The sequence below is a fragment of the Ipomoea nil genome, unplaced genomic scaffold (genome assembly GCF_001879475.1).
Source record: "Ipomoea nil cultivar Tokyo-kokei standard unplaced genomic scaffold, Asagao_1.1 scaffold2580, whole genome shotgun sequence".
NCBI lineage: Eukaryota > Viridiplantae > Streptophyta > Magnoliopsida > Solanales > Convolvulaceae > Ipomoea > Ipomoea nil.
The window spans coordinates 51731-71243 of record NW_017619008.1 but is presented as its reverse complement, the minus strand read 5'-3'; the positions used below and the strand labels follow the sequence as shown (position 1 = coordinate 71243).

Sequence of the window (19513 nt, the reverse complement as noted above, 5' to 3'; positions counted from 1 at the left end):
ATTGTTTAGGCGATGAGATTCCAACCTATTTCTTTTTTTTTTGTATGTATCTACAAATATGCAAAACAAATGTATCAACTATCATTCCATCAAGTGTGCAAAATGCAAACAAAAATGAAAAATAATTAAGTAAAGACTTAACTAACCCCTTCAAATGTACTCCAATTCCTTTCACAACCCGATGAACTTGAAGTAAGAGTTAGAATCTTTATAGCAATTGTTTGCAAGTTTGGAGTTGTTGAACCATAAGTTGACCACCACATTGCTACATCAAAATTGTATAAAAAAACATTAAGTATAAAAGATCAAAATATATACTAAACTACTAACAAATAAAAATTTTAAATTTTAAATATTAAAACTAGTATGTAACTTATTTACCTGGATCATATCGCTCATTATTTGTCTCGCATCCTTTGACCGCAAGTGTTTTCCCAAATACGCCATCTTTCCTCTTATAAATGGGAAATTCTTCATTCAATATCTTGTTTTGCATTTCTAAATCACCATGATAATATGTTTCAAGAAACTCAATGCATCCCAGAAAAACATTTACATCCAAATGAAGTCGAGGATCCTTAAAATGATAATAAGGATTCAACATGTAAGCCATCAAATGAAGAGGAGAATCTAGCCTATTGCTCATCGTTTCTTCGACTATCTTAATAATAGGGTCATAGTTTCTTTGAACTTCATTGAATGCCTTCTTAATGTCTTCTTTGGCTTGCATAAGCTCACCATAAACAAATGGCATTGACGGTCTCTTATCCTGATCAACAATACGAAGCACCCTCACCAACGGTGCAAAAACATTCAAGCATAATGTAACCCCTTGCCAAAATGAAGTATTCAAGACAATAGAATACGCATCTTTCCCTTTAATTGATTTGACAAACTTACATTCATCCCATTCATTGCTTGTAAACATAGCCCTTAATTCAGTTTTCTTACCATATAAACTCTGCAAAGTAAGAAATGCAGAAGCAAACCTAGTCACACCTGGCCTAACTATGTCACGCTTCTTTGTATAGGTTCTCATCATTGCCAAGGTTTTATGGTGTGCATAGATAAAGATAGTCAAGCTCTTTGCTTGATCAAGAACTTTTTTAAACCGTGGTAAACCTGCAAGGCATTCAAGTATGAACAATTTAAAGATTTAAAGTTAAAGAAAAGAATAAAGATTAAATAATTAAGATTTAAAGATTGAAAGATACCTGCAATGCTTTCAAGCATTAAATTAATGGAATGAGTTGCACAACAAGTCCAAAATAGCTTTGGCCTCTTCTCCTTCAACAATTTAGCAGCTCCCATGTTGTTCGCAGCATTATCTGTGACAATTTGAACAACATTCTCCTCTCCAACTTCTGCAATGCCCTCCTCCACATATTCAAATATAAACTGACTTGTGTGTGCCTCATTTGAACATTCTTTAGAAGATAAAAAAACAGTGCCCAATCTTGAATTGACACACAAGTTCATGATGCTTCTTCTCTTCCTATCTGTCCATGCATCAGTCATAATTGAGCAGCCATTTTCTTTCCACAACGCCTCATGCTCCTTCAAACTGTCTCGGACCCGATCAACCTCTTTTTTCAAATATGTTTCACTCAATTCATATCTATTTGGTGTCTGCGCTCCTGGACCGAATTGACCAACAGCTTCAATCATCAACTTGAAGCTATCTTTCTCAATAACATGAAATGGAATAGCTGATTCATAAGCCCATCTGCATATGTACTCTTTCACTCGGTTAACCCTCTCCTTGTCAAATGCCTCAATTATCCGTTGTTGCGCCGTGCCCCTTCCTGAACTCAAAGAACTTTCAGGATTGATTTGGTTTGCAAACTTATCCATAGGGCCAATTGGACAAGGTGGCTTCAAATGTTCAAACTGTTGCAACTCATCAACATCAATAATATTACTCAAACTCTCATGGGAACCAATGTTTACCTCCGCTCTTATATTAACTTCTTTAGCTCTCTTGTTCTTCTTTTTGTTCTTCGCCATCATGAGGGCATCTCTACATTTTAATTGATCTTCCTTTGAAGCTATGGGGCATTTGCTAACATTCCCTGATATGCCAGCAATATGCTCTTTGATCCGATAAACTCCACCAGACATTACTTTCTTGCACAATAAACATTTAATCTTGTCCATTGACTTAGTAGGATCATTAAGTACCCCATAGTCCCAACCTATATCATTGGACTTTCTTTTTATTGTAGTTGACGTTGTAAATGGTTGAGAAGATCCAACACTCTGACTTTGACTTTGAATTGGTGGTTGAGAAATATTATTATCATCACTTGCCATACCTAATTAATAAATAATAATTATTAATAGTTAATAAGTTAATAGTTTAAATGTTTAATACTATAAATCAATAATACCTAATTGGCTAATTTACTAATTAAGTAATTAACTAATAGAGTAACAGTAATCAATTTAGAGAATTAGAGCCATAGAATTTCAAGTTTTCAACACTGCCTAATACTCTAATTTCAAGTTTTCAACACTGCCTAGTGCCTACTGCAAATTCTACTGCCTAGTGCCTAGTGCCTACTGCAAATTCTACTGCCTACTGCACATTCAAATATATGAATAATTGAATATATGATATATAACTATATAAGAACAAAACCATAATAAAACGTAAAAATCCTAAATAAGTAAATAGAAAATACTCAAATACAAATACGGAAATTCATATATAAATAATGAAATATAGAAACAGAAAAGTGAGAGAAGAAGTACGTACTATGAAGTCTGAAGTGTGAACGCTGGCTGGACTGCTGGAGTAGGCTGGAGTCGGAGGCACGGGCAGCGTCGTGGCGGAGGCACCGGCCGGCGGAGGGGCGGGGGCTGAGGCCGTGAGGTGTGTGACTGTGCGAGAAGGGTTTCGATCGAGTCTTCGATAAATGTGGCTTCTGTGCGAATTGGTGAATTTAATCGCGTTTTTTTTGGGGTTATTCGCCAAAACGATGTCGTTTTGGCGAATAACACGAAAAAAAAAAAAAAAACGGGTTTTGCGCAAATCGGCCGGCTAGGCGGCCGGCCGCCTAGCGCCTAGGCGCGATTTTTGCAACACTAATTGGAGGGAACGTGAGATACCCTTCAATTTATTAGGTAATCTCACATTCCCTTATCTTATTACTAATTTTGGGTTATTGGCAATAAGCATGCCAAATCATAGGGAATATAAAATGAGAGTAGGAATTGGAAGCACATGTAGAATTACTCTCCCCAATATGGGATTTTACATGGTTTTTGCATGTGCAAGTGCATATGTGGAGGAGAGATATGGAAGAGAGAGAAGAGGTTGGGGTGTTGCAGGAGTACCTTGGTTCTTTCAGAAATTGTAGGTCCCACTAAAGCAAAAGGCAACTGCCTCACTACACCGTGAACTACACAGCACGCCCAGTCTGGCGAGTGTAATACACGCGACCGACTGGGCGCGTTAAACTACTTCATTTTTTTTTTAATTTTTACTTTTTAGATATTGGTTTGTTTTTCCTTTCCCTCCCATCTTCTTTTCCCTAATCACACATGCAAAAACTATTTAAAAAACTCATCCCAAAAACCTCACTATTGAGAATGCTCTTAGAGCATCTACAACAGTGATTTTTTCACAATTTTTTAGAAAAAAAAAATCATGTGTTGTTTTATAACAAATGGTGATGGTTTTTTTTTTTTTTAAATATTTTTCTCTTGCAATTAAAGATTTTTTGTGGGGCCCAAATGAAAAGAGAAAATGAGAAAAGATTGCTCAGATTTGTGTGTGTGGCGCAATATTCACACCCAGTCGGGGCATACATAGCATACACTTATTAGGCGCGTAACTAAATGTTTTATTATTATTATTATTTATTATTTATTATTTGATAGATTTTTTTTTTCTTTTTCTTCTCTTTTTTTCCTCCATCCTCTCCCTCCTAATTGTCACCTAAAAAATCACAAAAAAAAAAAAAAAGACCGCTACTATTGTGTAACACCCCACTTTTCTTAAACTTACTTAATAAGCTAAAACCAAAAATAAGATAAACTAAGCAGCGCATAAGTAAACTTAATTAACAAACTTATTAGGAGTGTCACCGCCACAACCACCTTCCCACGGTGATTGCACATGCTAAGGGTAAAACTAAACATCAAGTCAAACTAACATCCGAAAATTTTTACATTAAGTTAACGTGGAAAAAAGTACCCCGGTGTCTATCACCAAACAAAATAACAAGTGTCTACATCCATAAATCCAAAACATCATCAATAAAACAAGAGTTTAGACTAATAGCAACAAACTACACTAGTCTAACTCGAGCATTTTCAAACGCGACCCACCTGAAAGGGTTTTGCAAAACAACAAGTATACAAGTAGAAAACATCCGTTAGCACGAAGCTAAGTATAAATCCACTCAACCCTGTAAAATACTACAGTATATACTTTGGAAAAACATTTCATCACATTCTCAAATTTAAGCAGTCTCAAACACACAAAAACCTTAATAAAAACCACAAAACTTTCTATATGCTCATAACCTAATTTATCAATAGGCATACTTTAACAATAAACAATTATCAACATGCTCATACCAACACATAATTAACAAGCAAAACTCAACTTTCTGGGACAACTCCTTAACAATCTCATGCTAGCAAGTTTTCATTATGCAAATAAGTATAATCAAATATCCAATATATGATCTAACGAATCCATATCATGCAAACTTGTGCAACCAGATATCAATATGCAATCTAGTGCAAACTTCCTCGATATGCAAACTTGTGCTACATTCTTGATATGCAAACTTGTGCAACACTATACTCAAATGCAATGAAATGCTATAAGTATACATATACTATCGTTTGTAAATAGAGTACTTTTCTGTGGAGGTTTCTTAGAGCCACAAAGACTCGCTTGCTTTCATTTATTAGAGTCGCAATGACTCGCTTTCTTTATAAATGGATGAGGTAGGAACTTCACCGTAACGTGAACGGACCTATCCCGGTACGGCCTCTAGCCGACCTATGCTTAATCTCATCCACCGAACCACTCTCTTGGTTCTATGCTCAACTCTGTGGAATTTGGTATCGAACATTCAGCGTGCACACCCCCTGACTAGGATTCCAAGCCTGACGGGCAGTTTCCAACCTCGTAACGTGGGAATACACCGCGTTACAAAACATCAGATCTCAATATCCGGTCATCATCATCCGAAAGGACATAGTCCCAACGGGTCCTCCAAAACCTCATTTATATGGATAGTATATATATTTATATATCTCTCATACAATTCTTCTACTTATGCACTTAATTCAAGTCACTTCTCAACACGTTCTCAAGGCAACAAGGAAATGACATTTCACATGCTCATGAATTTTGGAAAATAACACAAGGCTCACGTTGGCCATTTATGCACTTTTAAAACATGAAATGCTTGGAATGCAATTTTACTGTACAACATACTTCAATTCTGTATTACTGTGAACTTCTCAAAGAACACTTAATCATGCTTGGAATTCAAAACAACAAGCTCTGTACACTTCATCAATTGAAATCTGACTATAATCTCCATGAATCATAATATACACTTTAGGCATGCTCTTCTAACAAAACCTAAACAATTAATGATCATGCTTCTCAATTTAACAACCAAATAACATCATACAGATCGCATAGGCAAAACCAAGACTGACGCTTCTCAAATAACATTACTGGAACATAGTTGCTTCACAAAATCTATCACATAATGCTCAATTCTAATCCAAATTCAACGAACTCAAAGCCCAAACATGCATCATAGCGGCCCCAAGGTACCGAGCCACAAGGGTCCGTGACACCCGGTCCAAAACGACATGTAGCTGAGCCACAAGGGCCCGACCGCTGCACAGGTAACCATCAACGGACCTAACGGCGGGGCTAGGGAAGCTCCGCCGCCTGGAACCGTTCGGCGGCGGCCAAGGGCCACAGCCCTTGCCTAGGGCCGTCTAGCCACAGCTCTAGCCAATGGCTCCCCTCGTAGACCGTTGGCTAGGCCCGTGACTCCCATTGGTGCACACTGAGAGGTGCACTAGTGGCTCCTTCTTCATCTGCAAGGCCAAACCTGTAACACCCCACTTTTTCTAAAACTTAAATACAATTCTATACCATGATTAACGTAACTAAGCAGCAGATAAATAACTTATAATATAACTAGTGGGAATGTCATCGCCACAACCACCACTCCGTGGTGATTGCACAGGCTAAGGGTAGAACTAGAAAATAAATAAATAACTAACAATCCATCAAACTTAATTAAAGCATAAGGGGGATAAACACACCCCGATGTCTACATCATCAAACCACATCACAACATCATAAGTCTAGAATCCGGTAGATAAAGTCATAAGCAAAACATAAAGAGTTTAGACATCTAAAACTAATAGACTAGTCTAACTCGAGCACTTTGCAACGCTGGGCCCACCTGAAAGGGGTTTTACAAGCAACACATAGACAAATAGGAAAACACCCGTTAGCACGAAGCTAAGTATAACCACACTCAACCCTGTAAAGTACTATAGAATATACTTTGGAAAAACATTTGATAACTTTCATAAACAACAATCTCACCTCATAGGCAACTATAAAATCACGCCACATACTTTCTATATGCTTGCAACCTATAATATCAACAGGCATGCTTCAAACCAAAAGACTTAACAACATAGATATTTCAACAAGTAAACATCATATCACACTTATCAAGCAACTCATGCGTACAAGTAATTCTTCATGCTCTGGCAAGCTGGATATACAAGACTTCAAATGTAACTAAACAATCATGCTCGATGTACAAAATCTTGAATCATTACTTTCATTATGCAAACTCTTGCAATACTCTACTCAAATGCAATATCATGCAATACTATAAATATACTCATATGCAATCTCGTGCAATACTATACTCATATGCAATCTCGTGCAATACTATACTCATATGCAATCTTGTGCAATACTATACTCATATGCAATCTCGTGCAATACTATAAATATACTCATACACTCGTTGTAAAATAGAATACTTTATGTGGAGGTCTCATTGAGTCATAAATGACTTGCTTTCTTTCTTTCTTTCTTTTCTTAGAGTCGCAATGACTGACTTCTTTCTTTCTTAGAGTTGTAATGACTCATTCTTTCTCTTTTAGAGTCGCACTGACTCATTCTTTCTCTTTAAATGGACGAGGTAGGAACTTCATCATAGAGTGAATGAACTTATCCAAGCACGGCGTCTATCCGACCTAATACTTTGCTCGCCCACTGAACCACTCTCTTGGTTCTATGCTCAAACTCTGTGGAATCAGGTATCGAACTATTAGTTTGCACACCCCCTGACCAGGATTCCAAGTCTGGTGGGCAGTTTCCAACCTCGTAACGTGGGAATACACCACGTTACATATACTGGGACCGCAATGTCCATAAAATCATCCGAGAGGACATAGTCCAAACGGGGTCCTCCAAAACCTCACCGATATAGATAATACATAAATATATCTCTCATGCATCAATCTCATGCATGCAACAACTCAACAACTTCTCAATGCATCAAATAATGATATACCACATGCTTATGAATTTTTGAAAGTAATACTTGGGCTCACGTTGGACCCTTATGCATTTTTGAAATATGATATATGTAAGATGCAAAATACTCTACAACATGCTCATCCATGTATATAATCCATAAAATTCTCAAGGATACAATATCATACTCGGTTTTCAACATGGCAAATTCTATACATTTCTATCAACAAAACCTGCTTCAAATCTCTTTGATCAAATATCACATTCTAGTCATGCTCTCATAATAAATCATATTTTCAAAGGATTCATGCTTCTCTACTCAATACAAATATAACATTAGACAACAAAGCAAAACATTTCTCATGCACAGTGAACTTCAAATACACCTACTGTGTAGCAAAACCATTACTAAATCCATCATAACATGTTCATTTTTAATCCAAAATCAACAAAGTCAAAGCCAAAACGTGCGTCGAGACGGACCCGAGGTACCGAGCCACAAGGGCCCGTGACACCTAGCCCGAAACGACACGTAACTAAGCCACAAGAGCCCGGCCATTGCACAAAATCCTCTCAGAATCATACTTAGGGACCTGGGGCGGGACTCCTCATGAGCCGCCCCATGTAGGCCGCTACATGGCCGGGCCTAGGCAACGACCCTCTCCTAGGGCCATGCCCTAGGCCCGGTTGGCCCCGGCTCTAGTCGGCGGCCCTCCTGATGGGCCGCGGCTAGGGCCGCTACTCTGATCTGGTGCACACTGTGTGTGCACCAGATAGAACTTTCATCTGCAAAACACATCCGAAGCATGTCCAAAACATCCAAAACATTCTCAACACTTCAAAGACAAATACTAGATCACTTCCAAGCTCAAACACAACAAAATTTTACAATTTCTACTCAATAAAAAATAGGCTTCACAGAGCCAAAATCAAAGAGGAAGTCCATGGGGTTATACCTTTGAAACTTCTTCTTCTTTCTTGGATTTCTTCTTCCCCCCAACCTAGCTAGCACCTCCTTCACCACCTAAACTCCCCAAAAAAACCATACAAACTTAGACTAGAACCTCAGAGAATGGATGAAGCTAGAAGAGAAAATGGAAGCTAGGATTGAAAGGAGATAGAGATGAACTTACTGTGTTGTTTCTTCCCTTCTACTTGGCAGACAAATTTTGGAGAGGCAAAGAAAGAGATTAGGAAATCAACAATGGAATAGTGGAGTTTATATATGGTCCAAAACCCTAGGTAGATCATCAATGATTAGTTGAGGGCAAAGTGGTAATTTCCATAGGTGAGGAGATGAATCAGGAATAAAGTTTGGATGTTTAGTGGTTCACCATGCTCCATGGACCAAGGGCTATAAATGCTATTTTAAATACTTTGGGGTTGAAAATGAATTTTCTCAAAGAGTTTTCTAGATGAACACTTGTTTAAAGTCTCTTTGAATTCTCCCGGTTTCACTCAGGTTGGTTTCTCAATTTAAAACGTGGTACGCGAAGTACCCAAAAATTTAGGATTCTGGAATAAAATAAGTTTTGGTGTTGTATTAAAATGAGTCCAAAATAATTTATCCAAACACCAATTGACCGTAAAAAAAATTTTAATGGAGTGAAAATGGCTATTTTGGAATTTCTTAAGATTGAATTTATAAAAATAAAATTTTGGGTTGTTACAAAACCACACAATAAACCACCTCCAAAGCACCAACAACACAACATCAACAAGGTATCCAATAGCCCAAAAACACAATATTCTAGCATTCCTACTCATTTCTAACTCTATCACAGAGGCTTCACAGAGCCAAAAACAAGCTGGGAATCTATGGGGTTATACCTTTGAAGCTTTCTCCCTTTAGCTTGGATTCCACCTTCTTCCCAAGCTAGACACCTCCTTCTTCACCTCCTAAACAACTCAAACAAACCAAACTCTATTTACTACAAGTCCTCATAGACAAGGCTAAGGAAGAAAAGGAAGGAAGCTGATGAATGAAAAAAAGGAAAATAGCTTACTGTGTTTTTCTCTTGTTGTAGATGAATGGGAAGCTAAGAATGGAATCAAGAGGCAATGTCTGAAATGTGTGTATTATATAGTGGCTCTAAACCCTAGGAGAATCACCAATGATTGGTGGAGGGCAAAAATGAAATTGTATGGCTGAAAACATGCATCAGACAAAGGCTTGGAGGGATGTGGTTCACCATGCTACATGGACCATGGTCCAAAATCAGGATTTAGAATAGTTTGGGGTTGAAATTGAATTTCTCTAAAATGATTTCAAGTTAGGCACATGATTTAGGCTTCTCAGATTTCTCCCGGTTTCACTCGAATTGAATTCTCAATTTAAAACTTGGTACGCGAAGTACCCGGAAATTTAGGATTTTAGAATTAAAATAAGTTCCGGTGTTGAATTCATTTAAAATGTAACTCAAAATAATTTATTCAAACACCAAATTTATCTCAAAAATTTTTATAGAGTGAAAATGGCAATTTTGAAATTTCTTAAAGTCGGATTTATAAAATTAAATTTTGGCTTGTCACATATTGAGGATGCCTCTTATACCCTGAATTGACTTAAAAAATTAATATAAAAACCTAATAAGAGCCAAAAAAAGTTAGGCCCCTAACGTGAACTAAAAAATGTTGGTGTAATTGTTTATTGAAATGAATGATTCATATTATTTTGATTTTAGTATTTTTATTATTTTTCCTACTTTATCTTCTATTATATCATTTACGTTTTCTTAAATGTCATGCTTCCGTCAGTATAAACTTTTGTAACGAAATATTCCATTAATTTTTTTGGGAGAAAGGGGAGGGGGGGGGGGGGGGGAGGGGGGCGGGGGACCTGGTACAAGCACTAGCTATTCCTATTGAAAGCCAACAAAGCCTTATCTTAATCCATGTACGCTCTAATGTCCTCTGGAGGCTCAAGGAACTCAATCCAATCACAATTTCTTCTAATAGTAACTCGTACAAGTCGGTTAGTAATCTCATTGCCGTCTCTGTATGTGTGGCTGAAAGTGTCGCTTTCGAGGTGCGTTTTTGGTTTGGTGAAAAGATAAAACGAGGAGTTGAGACCCCGAGTGTCGTACTCAAGGAGTGATAAATTGAAAGCTTAAAGAGAGTGGTGTTGATAGGTTTTCAAGCTCGTCAAGCGTTGATCTAAGGAGAGCATAGCACAAAAGATTTGGATGCGAGAGAAAGTATACGAGAGACTACAACAATTCAAAGAAAGCGGTCTAGGATTATACCTACATTGCAATGGTGATTAGCGTCTATAAGGTAGATTAAGAGTGTGTGCATGATGAACGTGGCTTCAAGAGGAATGATTGCAAATGCCGTAGCCAATTTTGGTCTCTACGGCCTATCGTAGATCAATATGGCACCCGAGTGTCCATAATCTCCACGAGGCAATTCATCAAACACTTAGCCTATATTTCTTCCGGGGCCATGCCCTCTCGGATCTAGGACGAGGAATGTGGAAGGACTACAAGGCTCACCTAGGCTTAGCAATTCTTGCCTAAGCCTAGGATTCCGAGATTGTCAAGAAGTTGGGCCCCAGTCCAAGAATACATCACAAATAATCCTCCACAACAAGAAATCCATACAATTAATCATCAACACACTCCATCAATTCAACTCACATCATGCTAATCAACCACATTGCAAACTATAACACATTCCTAGCCATAAGGGGGTGTTTGGTTCAAGTTATATAAGATAGCCAAGATTATATTTGCTTGGGAATATAAGATTCTCATGTTTGGTTCAGGTTATGTAATTTTCCTAGGGAATATAACATAACCTCTAGATTAATTTTTTTTAGCTATTATATTGGAAGGGAACGTGAGATACTCTTCAATTTCTTAGGTAATCTCACATTTCCTTATCTTATTACTAATTTTGGGTTTTTGGCATTTTAATACATTTGTCTTATTACTGTTACCTTACTTACATAATTCAATTTTAAACCAAACACAAGAATCTAACATTCCAGTTATCTAACATTCCCACCAATATAACATTCCCTAAGGTAATCTAACATTCCGTGAACCAAACACCCCCTAAGAGTTTAGCTACTCATGATCTTACATTACATTCCCAACAAATTGAAGAATAACATCATCATCAAAGCAAGAATTGAAAACAAAAGAAAAAATTGATTACCAATATTCAATTGTCTAGATTACAATGATCAATTGGAGGAAGAATCAAACTCCACCTCAAAGTCTTCACACCTTTGATTGAAGACTTCCTTTTTCCTCTTACAAAGTTAAGAGAGTTGAGAGCTAAATCTTGAGAGAGAATTGTTGTAAAAGTGTTTCTTCAAGATGAATCTCTAAAAATGAATCTAACCTAACAAATATCTAAAAATCCTACTATTTAAAGAGAAAAATTGCGCCAAGTCTTCGCAGCCCCATCCACGCCATCGTTACGTGCGTGATGCCGGCGTGATCCGGTTCCAGTGTTGATCCACGCAAGTGGTCACGCGCGTGACCCTGGTGTGAATGAGGTCCAGTACCTATCCACGCCGTGATCACGGGCGTGACACGTGAGTGATTTGGTCATTCTTCCGTGCTCTTCCGAATGCGTCCGTTTTGAGCTCCTTTGCTACCTTTTTCGTCCATAATCCATCAAAAACACTAAGATGCACAGATTAGAGGGTTTTGCAGAGCACAATCACATTTTCATGCTCTTTATTCATAAATCATGCACCAAATGATTCAAACTACACATAAAATGCCTTCAAAATGACCTTAGAAAGTAGCATCTTTTGATACTTATCAAAAGTTTCCACACTTTAACTTTGCTTGTCCCCAAGCAAATCATTAATCCTATTAAATAATAAGTGTCAAAAGATAGATAAACAAAATTTTCGACAATCACACGGTCAATCAAGATGGTTGTGAGAGAACGGAAAAGAATTGAAGGAGATCCTTCATATCATCAAGCAAATGTGACAATCATGCAACAACTAGCAATTTATGGAATATTCAAGAGTACACAAGCCCCTATCGAATGGTGTAAGATCAAGCTCAAATGGGGACACACTCTCTATACCTTTGTCAAGCATGCATTCCAATTCGGGATTCACTTTCTATTTTGCAAGGGCCTTCAAGTCGATCCCACTAGTGGGAACGATGTGCAAACAACAACCACTTTCCAAGACCCAACATGTAAGTAAAGTGAAGGTAAGGCATGGACCACTCCCCGAAATTGGCTTAGCGGGCTCTCTTTTCTTCTCAACCCCCTAGGATAACGTCATCGGGTGACTCGACTTCACATGGAGCTCCATGCTTTTTCGAAGACAGTGCGATGGGTGCCCGAATCCTAGCGGGGTGGATCACCTCCTCTCTTATTCTCTCATCTCTTAGGATAACGTCGTTGGGGCTGTCCGGCTTCACGTAGAGCTCTATGCTTTTTTGAAGACAATGTAATGGGTGCCTCAAATCTTAGCGAGATGGCTTTCCTCGTTTCTTTCCTCACATTGGGGTGGCCATTCTTTGGACTCTTTTTCATTTTTTTCATCCCTAAACAACCCCTCATGCCTTTTGTTTGGGAGAAGGGAATCACTCAATCTACTCACCAAAGCTCATCTTTTGCCCCATGCCATACCAGGATTTGTCAAATTCCGGGTCTCGCTTCATTTATTTTTTTAAAGTTGGAATGTACACACTCCCATTTCGAGAGCTCTTTGACTAATGTCCAACCAAAATAAAAGGTGTATATCATGCAAGCATGCAAAAATTTAAACCTAATTGGTTTCTATACAATCCTCACTTGGTGTATGGCTCGATCGGGATAGTCATCCCTCAAGGGCACTTCTTCAATTTCTTTGTATGGCTCATGTTATTCTTTTTCTGGTCGTCCTTCCGGCATAATTGAGTACCTCAATTGCTGGTTAGTTTAGTGGAGTGTAAGCCACTGCTTTATCCCGTCCCCTCACCAATAGGTCATTCTATTTTTTGTCAGGGCGACGTTCTCTCCGGCTTGATCCCATTTCCTCTCTACGCTTGGCAGTGTTGGCTTCTATAGCATTTGCCCGATCCATGACCCTTCGGAGAGCTTCCTCATATGTTCGGGGTAGTCGCAAAATAAAATCCTCATAAACTTTCAGATTGGAGTGCAGAGTGAAGGACGTTGATTGTAGTCCGGTCGTCCATTGGCTCGACCTCTCCAATCTCGGTCTTCCATCGAGCCAAAAACACAGTTAATGACTCGCCCTCTCGTTGTCGAATTCCGTTCATGTGAGTGAAATGCCACCTAACTGTTTTCGTGGTGGCGAACTTCTGAACAAAAAACCTGGCTAACTTGGGGAAACTTCCTACGAACCTCGACTCAAGAGATTTGAACCACTCAGCTGCTCTTCTAAACAGAGTGGAGAAGAAGGCTCGACAAATGATCGCATCAGACACACCCATTATCAGCATATTACCGTAATACGAGTTGACGTGCTCTTCAGGGTCAGTCTTGCCGCTATAGTTTTAGTTCTTGGGTACCCGTAAATCTATCGATTTGATATGGCTGCTGCATTATCTATTTATCTCCATCGTAAATGGTGTTTTCAATAACGACGAGCTGGCTTTAGATGAACGGGGCATCTACTCCTGTTTCCACTGTTTAAATTCTTGTCGAACATGGTCCAAAATTCCTCTAAGGATCTCAACTTGTGTTTCTCTTCGACCACCCCTATGATGACGAGGATTATATGCACTGCTCTCATCGTAGTCCCCTCGTCGACTCCTGGACATGCAGTCTACTGACATTCGTCCTTCTGCCCGCACTCTCAACCATTCTCGCACTGGTGGCTGGATACGATCAAAAGCACTTCTCCTCGGGCTGGACTCCGCTTTCGATCCTTCCCCTGAACCCAACCGGGTTTGTACCGATCGACGAGGTTGGGGACAGGGCTCGTGATGACTCATGGGCAGTTGACGCTCTGATTCTGCTCAGAGAAACTCGGGTTCCCTTCCCCCGAACCCCCTATGGGCGTTGCCTCTGGTGCGGTTGGGGCTGCCATGTACATCGGTTGCGGGTATATGGCTGGCATTGGTTGGAAAGGGTATGGGGCGAATTTTGCCACCACTAGAAGGTTGGGTCTGGCATCCCAATCAAATTTACAGGGAATTGGTAAGGCATCTAACCGGGAGTAACGCGGAATGTCAGCCCTTGATTGATCATATGAACTGTTGCTTCCCTTGTTGCTACCCCTCGTAGGAGTTTGATTGAGGTCCATCCGAGCATTCAGATGCAACTGAAGATCTGAGCTGCTATCCTCAGCTTCAGGTTCATTGAATAAGTCTAGGTATGGATATATGATTGGAGATCGGTATGAGCGTGATAATCGGCTTGCATGTACCAGTCCCCACATACGACACAAAAAATGATGTGGTAAATACGGTGAAGTCCACATATACATACAATTTGTGATGTGGGATCGTAGGTGGATCCTTTAATAGTATGCTTAATAATTTAAGTCTAGGGCTCAGATTATGACGTGAGATCAGATGATCCCAAGCTGTAGTGTGTTAGGTAGAAATGTCAAAAGTCCCTCAACTGGCATTGAATGCGGTATTTATAGCGGTTGGAAAGGGACACGTGTCGGGCTCTCGGCATGGCTAACACGTGTTGCACATGCAACCGATGTGCTACGAAGCAGGGCACTGCTGCAATCCTCAGCTATCTCGGTCATAAAGTTAAGGTCAGGAACTTCGAGCTTGTGACCGGTCAAGGTCAGGTCTGATTTATGTCGATGAACTGACCGTTTCCCGAGTAGACGCACAGAATGTAAAATAAGGTACACTCAGGGTATATTCCCTATCAACTTCTAACCTATACCTCATAAATTCTATTTGCTAAACATTTAAATATTTTATTGAACATTTTTCATATTTAATTACTGTATAAAATTTATTTATGATAGATTAACTAATTTATGAGTAATTAATAAATATAATTCTTTTTTAAAACAGATTATAAATACTACCGCATCATAATCGGTGATAAATTTAAGATAGAAAAGCACCATTTTTCAATTGTTTTATATGTGGACAAGTAGTTCATAGCCTAGCATTCTCGATACACAGAAGGAAGAAAGGTTTTTGCAATGAGCAGAGATCATAGACAGAAGGAAATTGCAGTGTATGTGTATACAAAAACAATCAAACATATGGAAACTAATATGTTATGATATTCTTATTTGTAAATTCCTTGATTAAAAAAAAAAAAAAGAAGAAAGAAACTGACAAATAACCTAATTGTGTTTTTGCATTCCTCTCCTTCTGCTTGATGCTACACTTCACCAACCTTTTATGTGTGTCTATATGCTATGTGGCAAAGTTGTGCATGAAATGATCAAGATAGAAAAAAAAAAGAAGTTATCAAAATGAAGTAGATCTCTTCAAAACTGGTTTCATCTGCTTGTCTTCTTCAATTGCAATCATCCCCAAGTGGGAAGGGTCTTCAAGCATCATCTTTGAAACCAAGTAGCCAGCAATAGACCAAGTCTGGTATTTTCGCGCCTGTTTCCCAATGAATCTACCAAGTTTCCCATCATAATATTCAGGCCAGGCATCTTTGGACAACCTGGTTTCGATTAGCTCAATGGCGCGCCTTGCAATCTGGGGTCGTCCAGTCTTTATGCACGCCGCAGTGAGTAGCCATAACAGCACTGCAATCAAAATTAAACCGTATTTATTTATTGTTAGTCAAGACAGAGAGAGAAGTGGGAGGAGAGTATGTAAAATGATTGATAGATACTTGGCCATGATCCCCCATTGTGGTAGCTCCATCTGGTATTTTTTGGGTCACACCCTGTTATGATGCGCCACTCGTGTCCCTCTATGGCCGGATAGCAAACCTTCAGAGGCATCTCTCCCACAAGCTCATGCCAGCGTGACTCGATGAGATCCATGATTTTAAGTGCCTGTTCAGGAGTTGCTAAGGATGACAGGATCGCGATGCAATTGCCCAAGCAAAACCAACGGAAATCCATCCTCGAAGGTCCAACGTTTCCAATGAAGTATCCACCATTAATTGGCATGAAATCAAATATCCATTCCGGAAGAGAATCTGGCATGATGTTGAATTTGTTGACTGCAGTGTGAGAGTACTCCTCGGTTTTATATCGGTATATATCATTCAGCTGCTTTAAATCAAGCCAGAAGTAGCTTCTCATATGATAGCTCAAAGCATGTAACCGTTTAACTATTCTCTCCATTAAACCCTTCCCCTCCGCATCTTGCTTCAGTAAAAGCAGTGCACATCTTAAAGCCATAAAGAAAAGGGCTTGAATTTCAATTGGGTACCCATATACACCCTAAAAGCATCGACAATATACTCAGCAAAAGAACAATATAAACACACACACACACACAAAGGTCGATGATATATACATATGTTCTTGTGGCGGCTATAGATTTTTAACTTTAAGGTCTTGAATTAGAGAGGGATGAGAGCTGAAATCCCAATAAAGGTGCATAGTACAGAGGTCAATAGTTCACAAATTACTATATGTTATTTAAAGCACATTTCATCTGGCATGAGAAGAGCTGAGTGTTCAAGTAAATCTATATTCAAGAGTGTTTTATTATAAAAAAAAATTAAGTTTTATAAATTTTGAAAAATAAAAACATGTGCCAACAGACTGTAGAGCAAGATTTGGCCCGTAAAGTAAACAGATTAAAAAACACAAGAAATTAACAACAAACAGAAACTCACCATTCTACGATCAATCATACAGCAACCATCAGCACAAAGAAGTGTTGGAAATGTGTCAAACCCCTCTGAAAGACATATTTCAAGTATCAGGTGCATGCCCTTTTGGCATTCAGGCAACTCGGCCAATGAAGAATCACCAGTAGATTTTGTGTATGCCCGAAGCAAAATGATCCACCAAAATCCAGAATCAACAGGAGCCACTCTTCCAATTGCACTCTCACCAAAATCTGCAATCAATGTCTCTGAATCCCTGACTGGATCATGGAGTACTTTGAAACTAGCAGGCATCACTCCCTCTCCCATTTGGAACCGGTCTATCTTTTTCTCCCATGACTGAAGACGAATAGTCTTCAAGATAAAGTTTTTTACTATTTCTGTTTCCCCATTCATAAGAAAAGCCAATGCACTAGGTACAAAATCTCTAACAAACACCTGATTATGTAAAAGAATGTCAGCATACAGCTAACAAGGAAAGCTTGTAGATAGTTTTCCAACAAACATAAAATTTACATGGTATGTGTTCTTGAAGGTGCTTTTATCAATATAGGACAAAAAAAAAGACCTTCAAAAAAGCAAAACAACTAAATAAAATAAAAATCAGTTTGAAAGCTAGAAACGAAGGTTTACAATCCTATAGCCAACTTGCCGCAAATGGGGAATAGCAGAGTTCCCTTTCCTACACTAGGTAGGAGCAGAAGATCTTAATTATATCATTTAATTTTGATAGAAATGCAATGCAGCAAGTCAGCAAACTTACAAAATATTCTTTCTATTTTGAACTTGAGAACAAAACCAAGGAAAACATTCATCATATTTGAACCCACAAACTCAAGGTATTCAACTATGAATGACTCCAAGAACTTCCCAAATTTAAAAGTCAATAAGACCAGATTACTTGTAACTCAGAAAAGAATACTCCATACCAAATTCACCAGCTAGAAAAAGGTGGCAGATAATTAGCTCTTAAAAATTCACAAACAAGAAAGGTATTGTAAGTGCACCCTATATTGACAATAACAGCACAAACTTGTATACCTATCTATATAACTAACTAACTTCCCAAACTAGTAATATTCTTAATATCTTCTATTGTAATTCAACTCATGTATATACAAAATGTGTGTGAAAATTTAGTTATGTTCTTGCTTAGTTGAACATGCTTAACCACTCAAAGAAGCAGCATAAGGCATAAATCAGTGATTTGTTAACAAAGGCAAAAGCTAGTAAACGATTGGGAGTGGAGTGACCTGGTCGTAATTGAGCTTTTCATCCCCAGAATTATCCAATGCAGCAATGGTCCCAACAGGCTGCCCACGGAAATAGACCAAGGAACGCCTCAAATTCTCCCAAGCATCAGCAAACATAGGATGTGTCTCATACCCAAAGGGTGACATTGGACTGGTGTAGCCAGAGCGCTTAGGTGAAAATACACTATCAAAGTGTTCTGCAGACCGATATATGAAGTCAGGTATGGAAGGTGGGAGAGGAGAAGTGAGTGACCTCTCATCCCATGAGCTCTGCCTCTCAATGTTCAAATTCCTTGGCCCATCTGGTAACCTCGAAAAATCAAACCCTTCCAATTCAGGGATACTACTTGCAGAGCCTATGTTTTTTAGACCATCACTCTGAGACGTATCCGAAGGAAGCATAGGCATTCTTGCAAGTCTTGTAATCAATCTCACAACCAAAAATGATTCAATACCACCTACCTGATTGGGCCTAAATCAGTAACCTGCATTGAAACCAAAATTCAGCATTCACTCTCCACGTGGCATTTGATCACACATTGAACAACGTACAAGAACACATCAAGCTAAGGAAACACAAAAGAAAGAAAAGAAATACAGAAATGAAACCTAAAAATCCAGATTTTCATCATCCTTTTCCCATGTAAACCAAGCATGGATCAAGAAAATTCGGCAGAATCAGGAAAAATTAAAGGAATGAAGACGAAAACCCCATTTTAAAACACTAGTACGTTATCAATTCAAGATAGATAGATCCATGCACGTCCAAGAAAGCAATATATGAAGAAAAACAAAGAAGAAGAGTGTTAGAGAGTGGGCATACCAGCATGAGGTGTATGTAGAGCACAGATCAAAGAAAGAGGGAAACATGGATCAGTGAATCAGTGATAGCGAGACAGGAAGCGAGCGAGAGAGAGAGAGAGAGAGAGAGAGAGAAAGAGAGCAATATCCTGGTTTCTTGCTGCCATTTTTGAGACAATAAATACAGAAAACGACA

The 19513-nt window shown here is 38.7% G+C and overlaps 2 protein-coding genes across 2 annotated transcripts; both read right to left on the bottom strand.

Moving 5' to 3' along the window:
- Window positions 1–373: 373 nt before the first annotated feature.
- On the bottom strand, window positions 374–2313 carry LOC109154013. The gene is made up of 2 exons (XM_019301901.1): window positions 1215–2313; window positions 374–1122 (listed from the first exon to the last, which is right to left on the bottom strand). The coding sequence occupies exons 1-2, from the start codon at window positions 2311–2313 to the stop codon at window positions 374–376; spliced, it is 1848 nt and encodes a 615-aa protein (XP_019157446.1).
- Window positions 2314–15704: 13391 nt separating this feature from the next.
- Window positions 15705–19452, bottom strand: LOC109154065 (probable alkaline/neutral invertase B). Its single transcript, XM_019301939.1, has 5 exons — window positions 19340–19452; window positions 18517–19001; window positions 17270–17701; window positions 16310–16868; window positions 15705–16220 (listed from the first exon to the last, which is right to left on the bottom strand). Exons 2-5 carry the CDS (start codon window positions 18922–18924, stop codon window positions 15931–15933), a joined length of 1689 nt encoding a protein of 562 aa, XP_019157484.1. The 5' UTR covers window positions 18925–19001; window positions 19340–19452; the 3' UTR covers window positions 15705–15930.
- Between the last annotated feature and the right edge of the window lie 61 nt (window positions 19453–19513).

Excerpts from the sequence above, each read along its gene's own strand:
- LOC109154013 (XM_019301901.1), bottom strand. The coding sequence starts at position 2,313 with ATGGCAAGTGATGATAATAATATTTCTCAACCACCAATTCAAAGTCAA. Across the intron at positions 1,123-1,214 it reads AATGCTTGAAAGCATTGCAG|GTTTACCACGGTTTAAAAAA; the intron begins GTATCTTTCAAT and ends AATGCCTTGCAG.
- LOC109154065 (XM_019301939.1), bottom strand. The coding sequence starts at position 18,924 with ATGCCTATGCTTCCTTCGGATACGTCTCAGAGTGATGGTCTAAAAAAC. Across the intron at positions 17,702-18,516 it reads AAAAGCTCAATTACGACCAG|GTGTTTGTTAGAGATTTTGT; the intron begins GTCACTCCACTC and ends TTACATAATCAG. Across the intron at positions 16,869-17,269 it reads GTATGATTGATCGTAGAATG|GGTGTATATGGGTACCCAAT; the intron begins GTGAGTTTCTGT and ends CGATGCTTTTAG.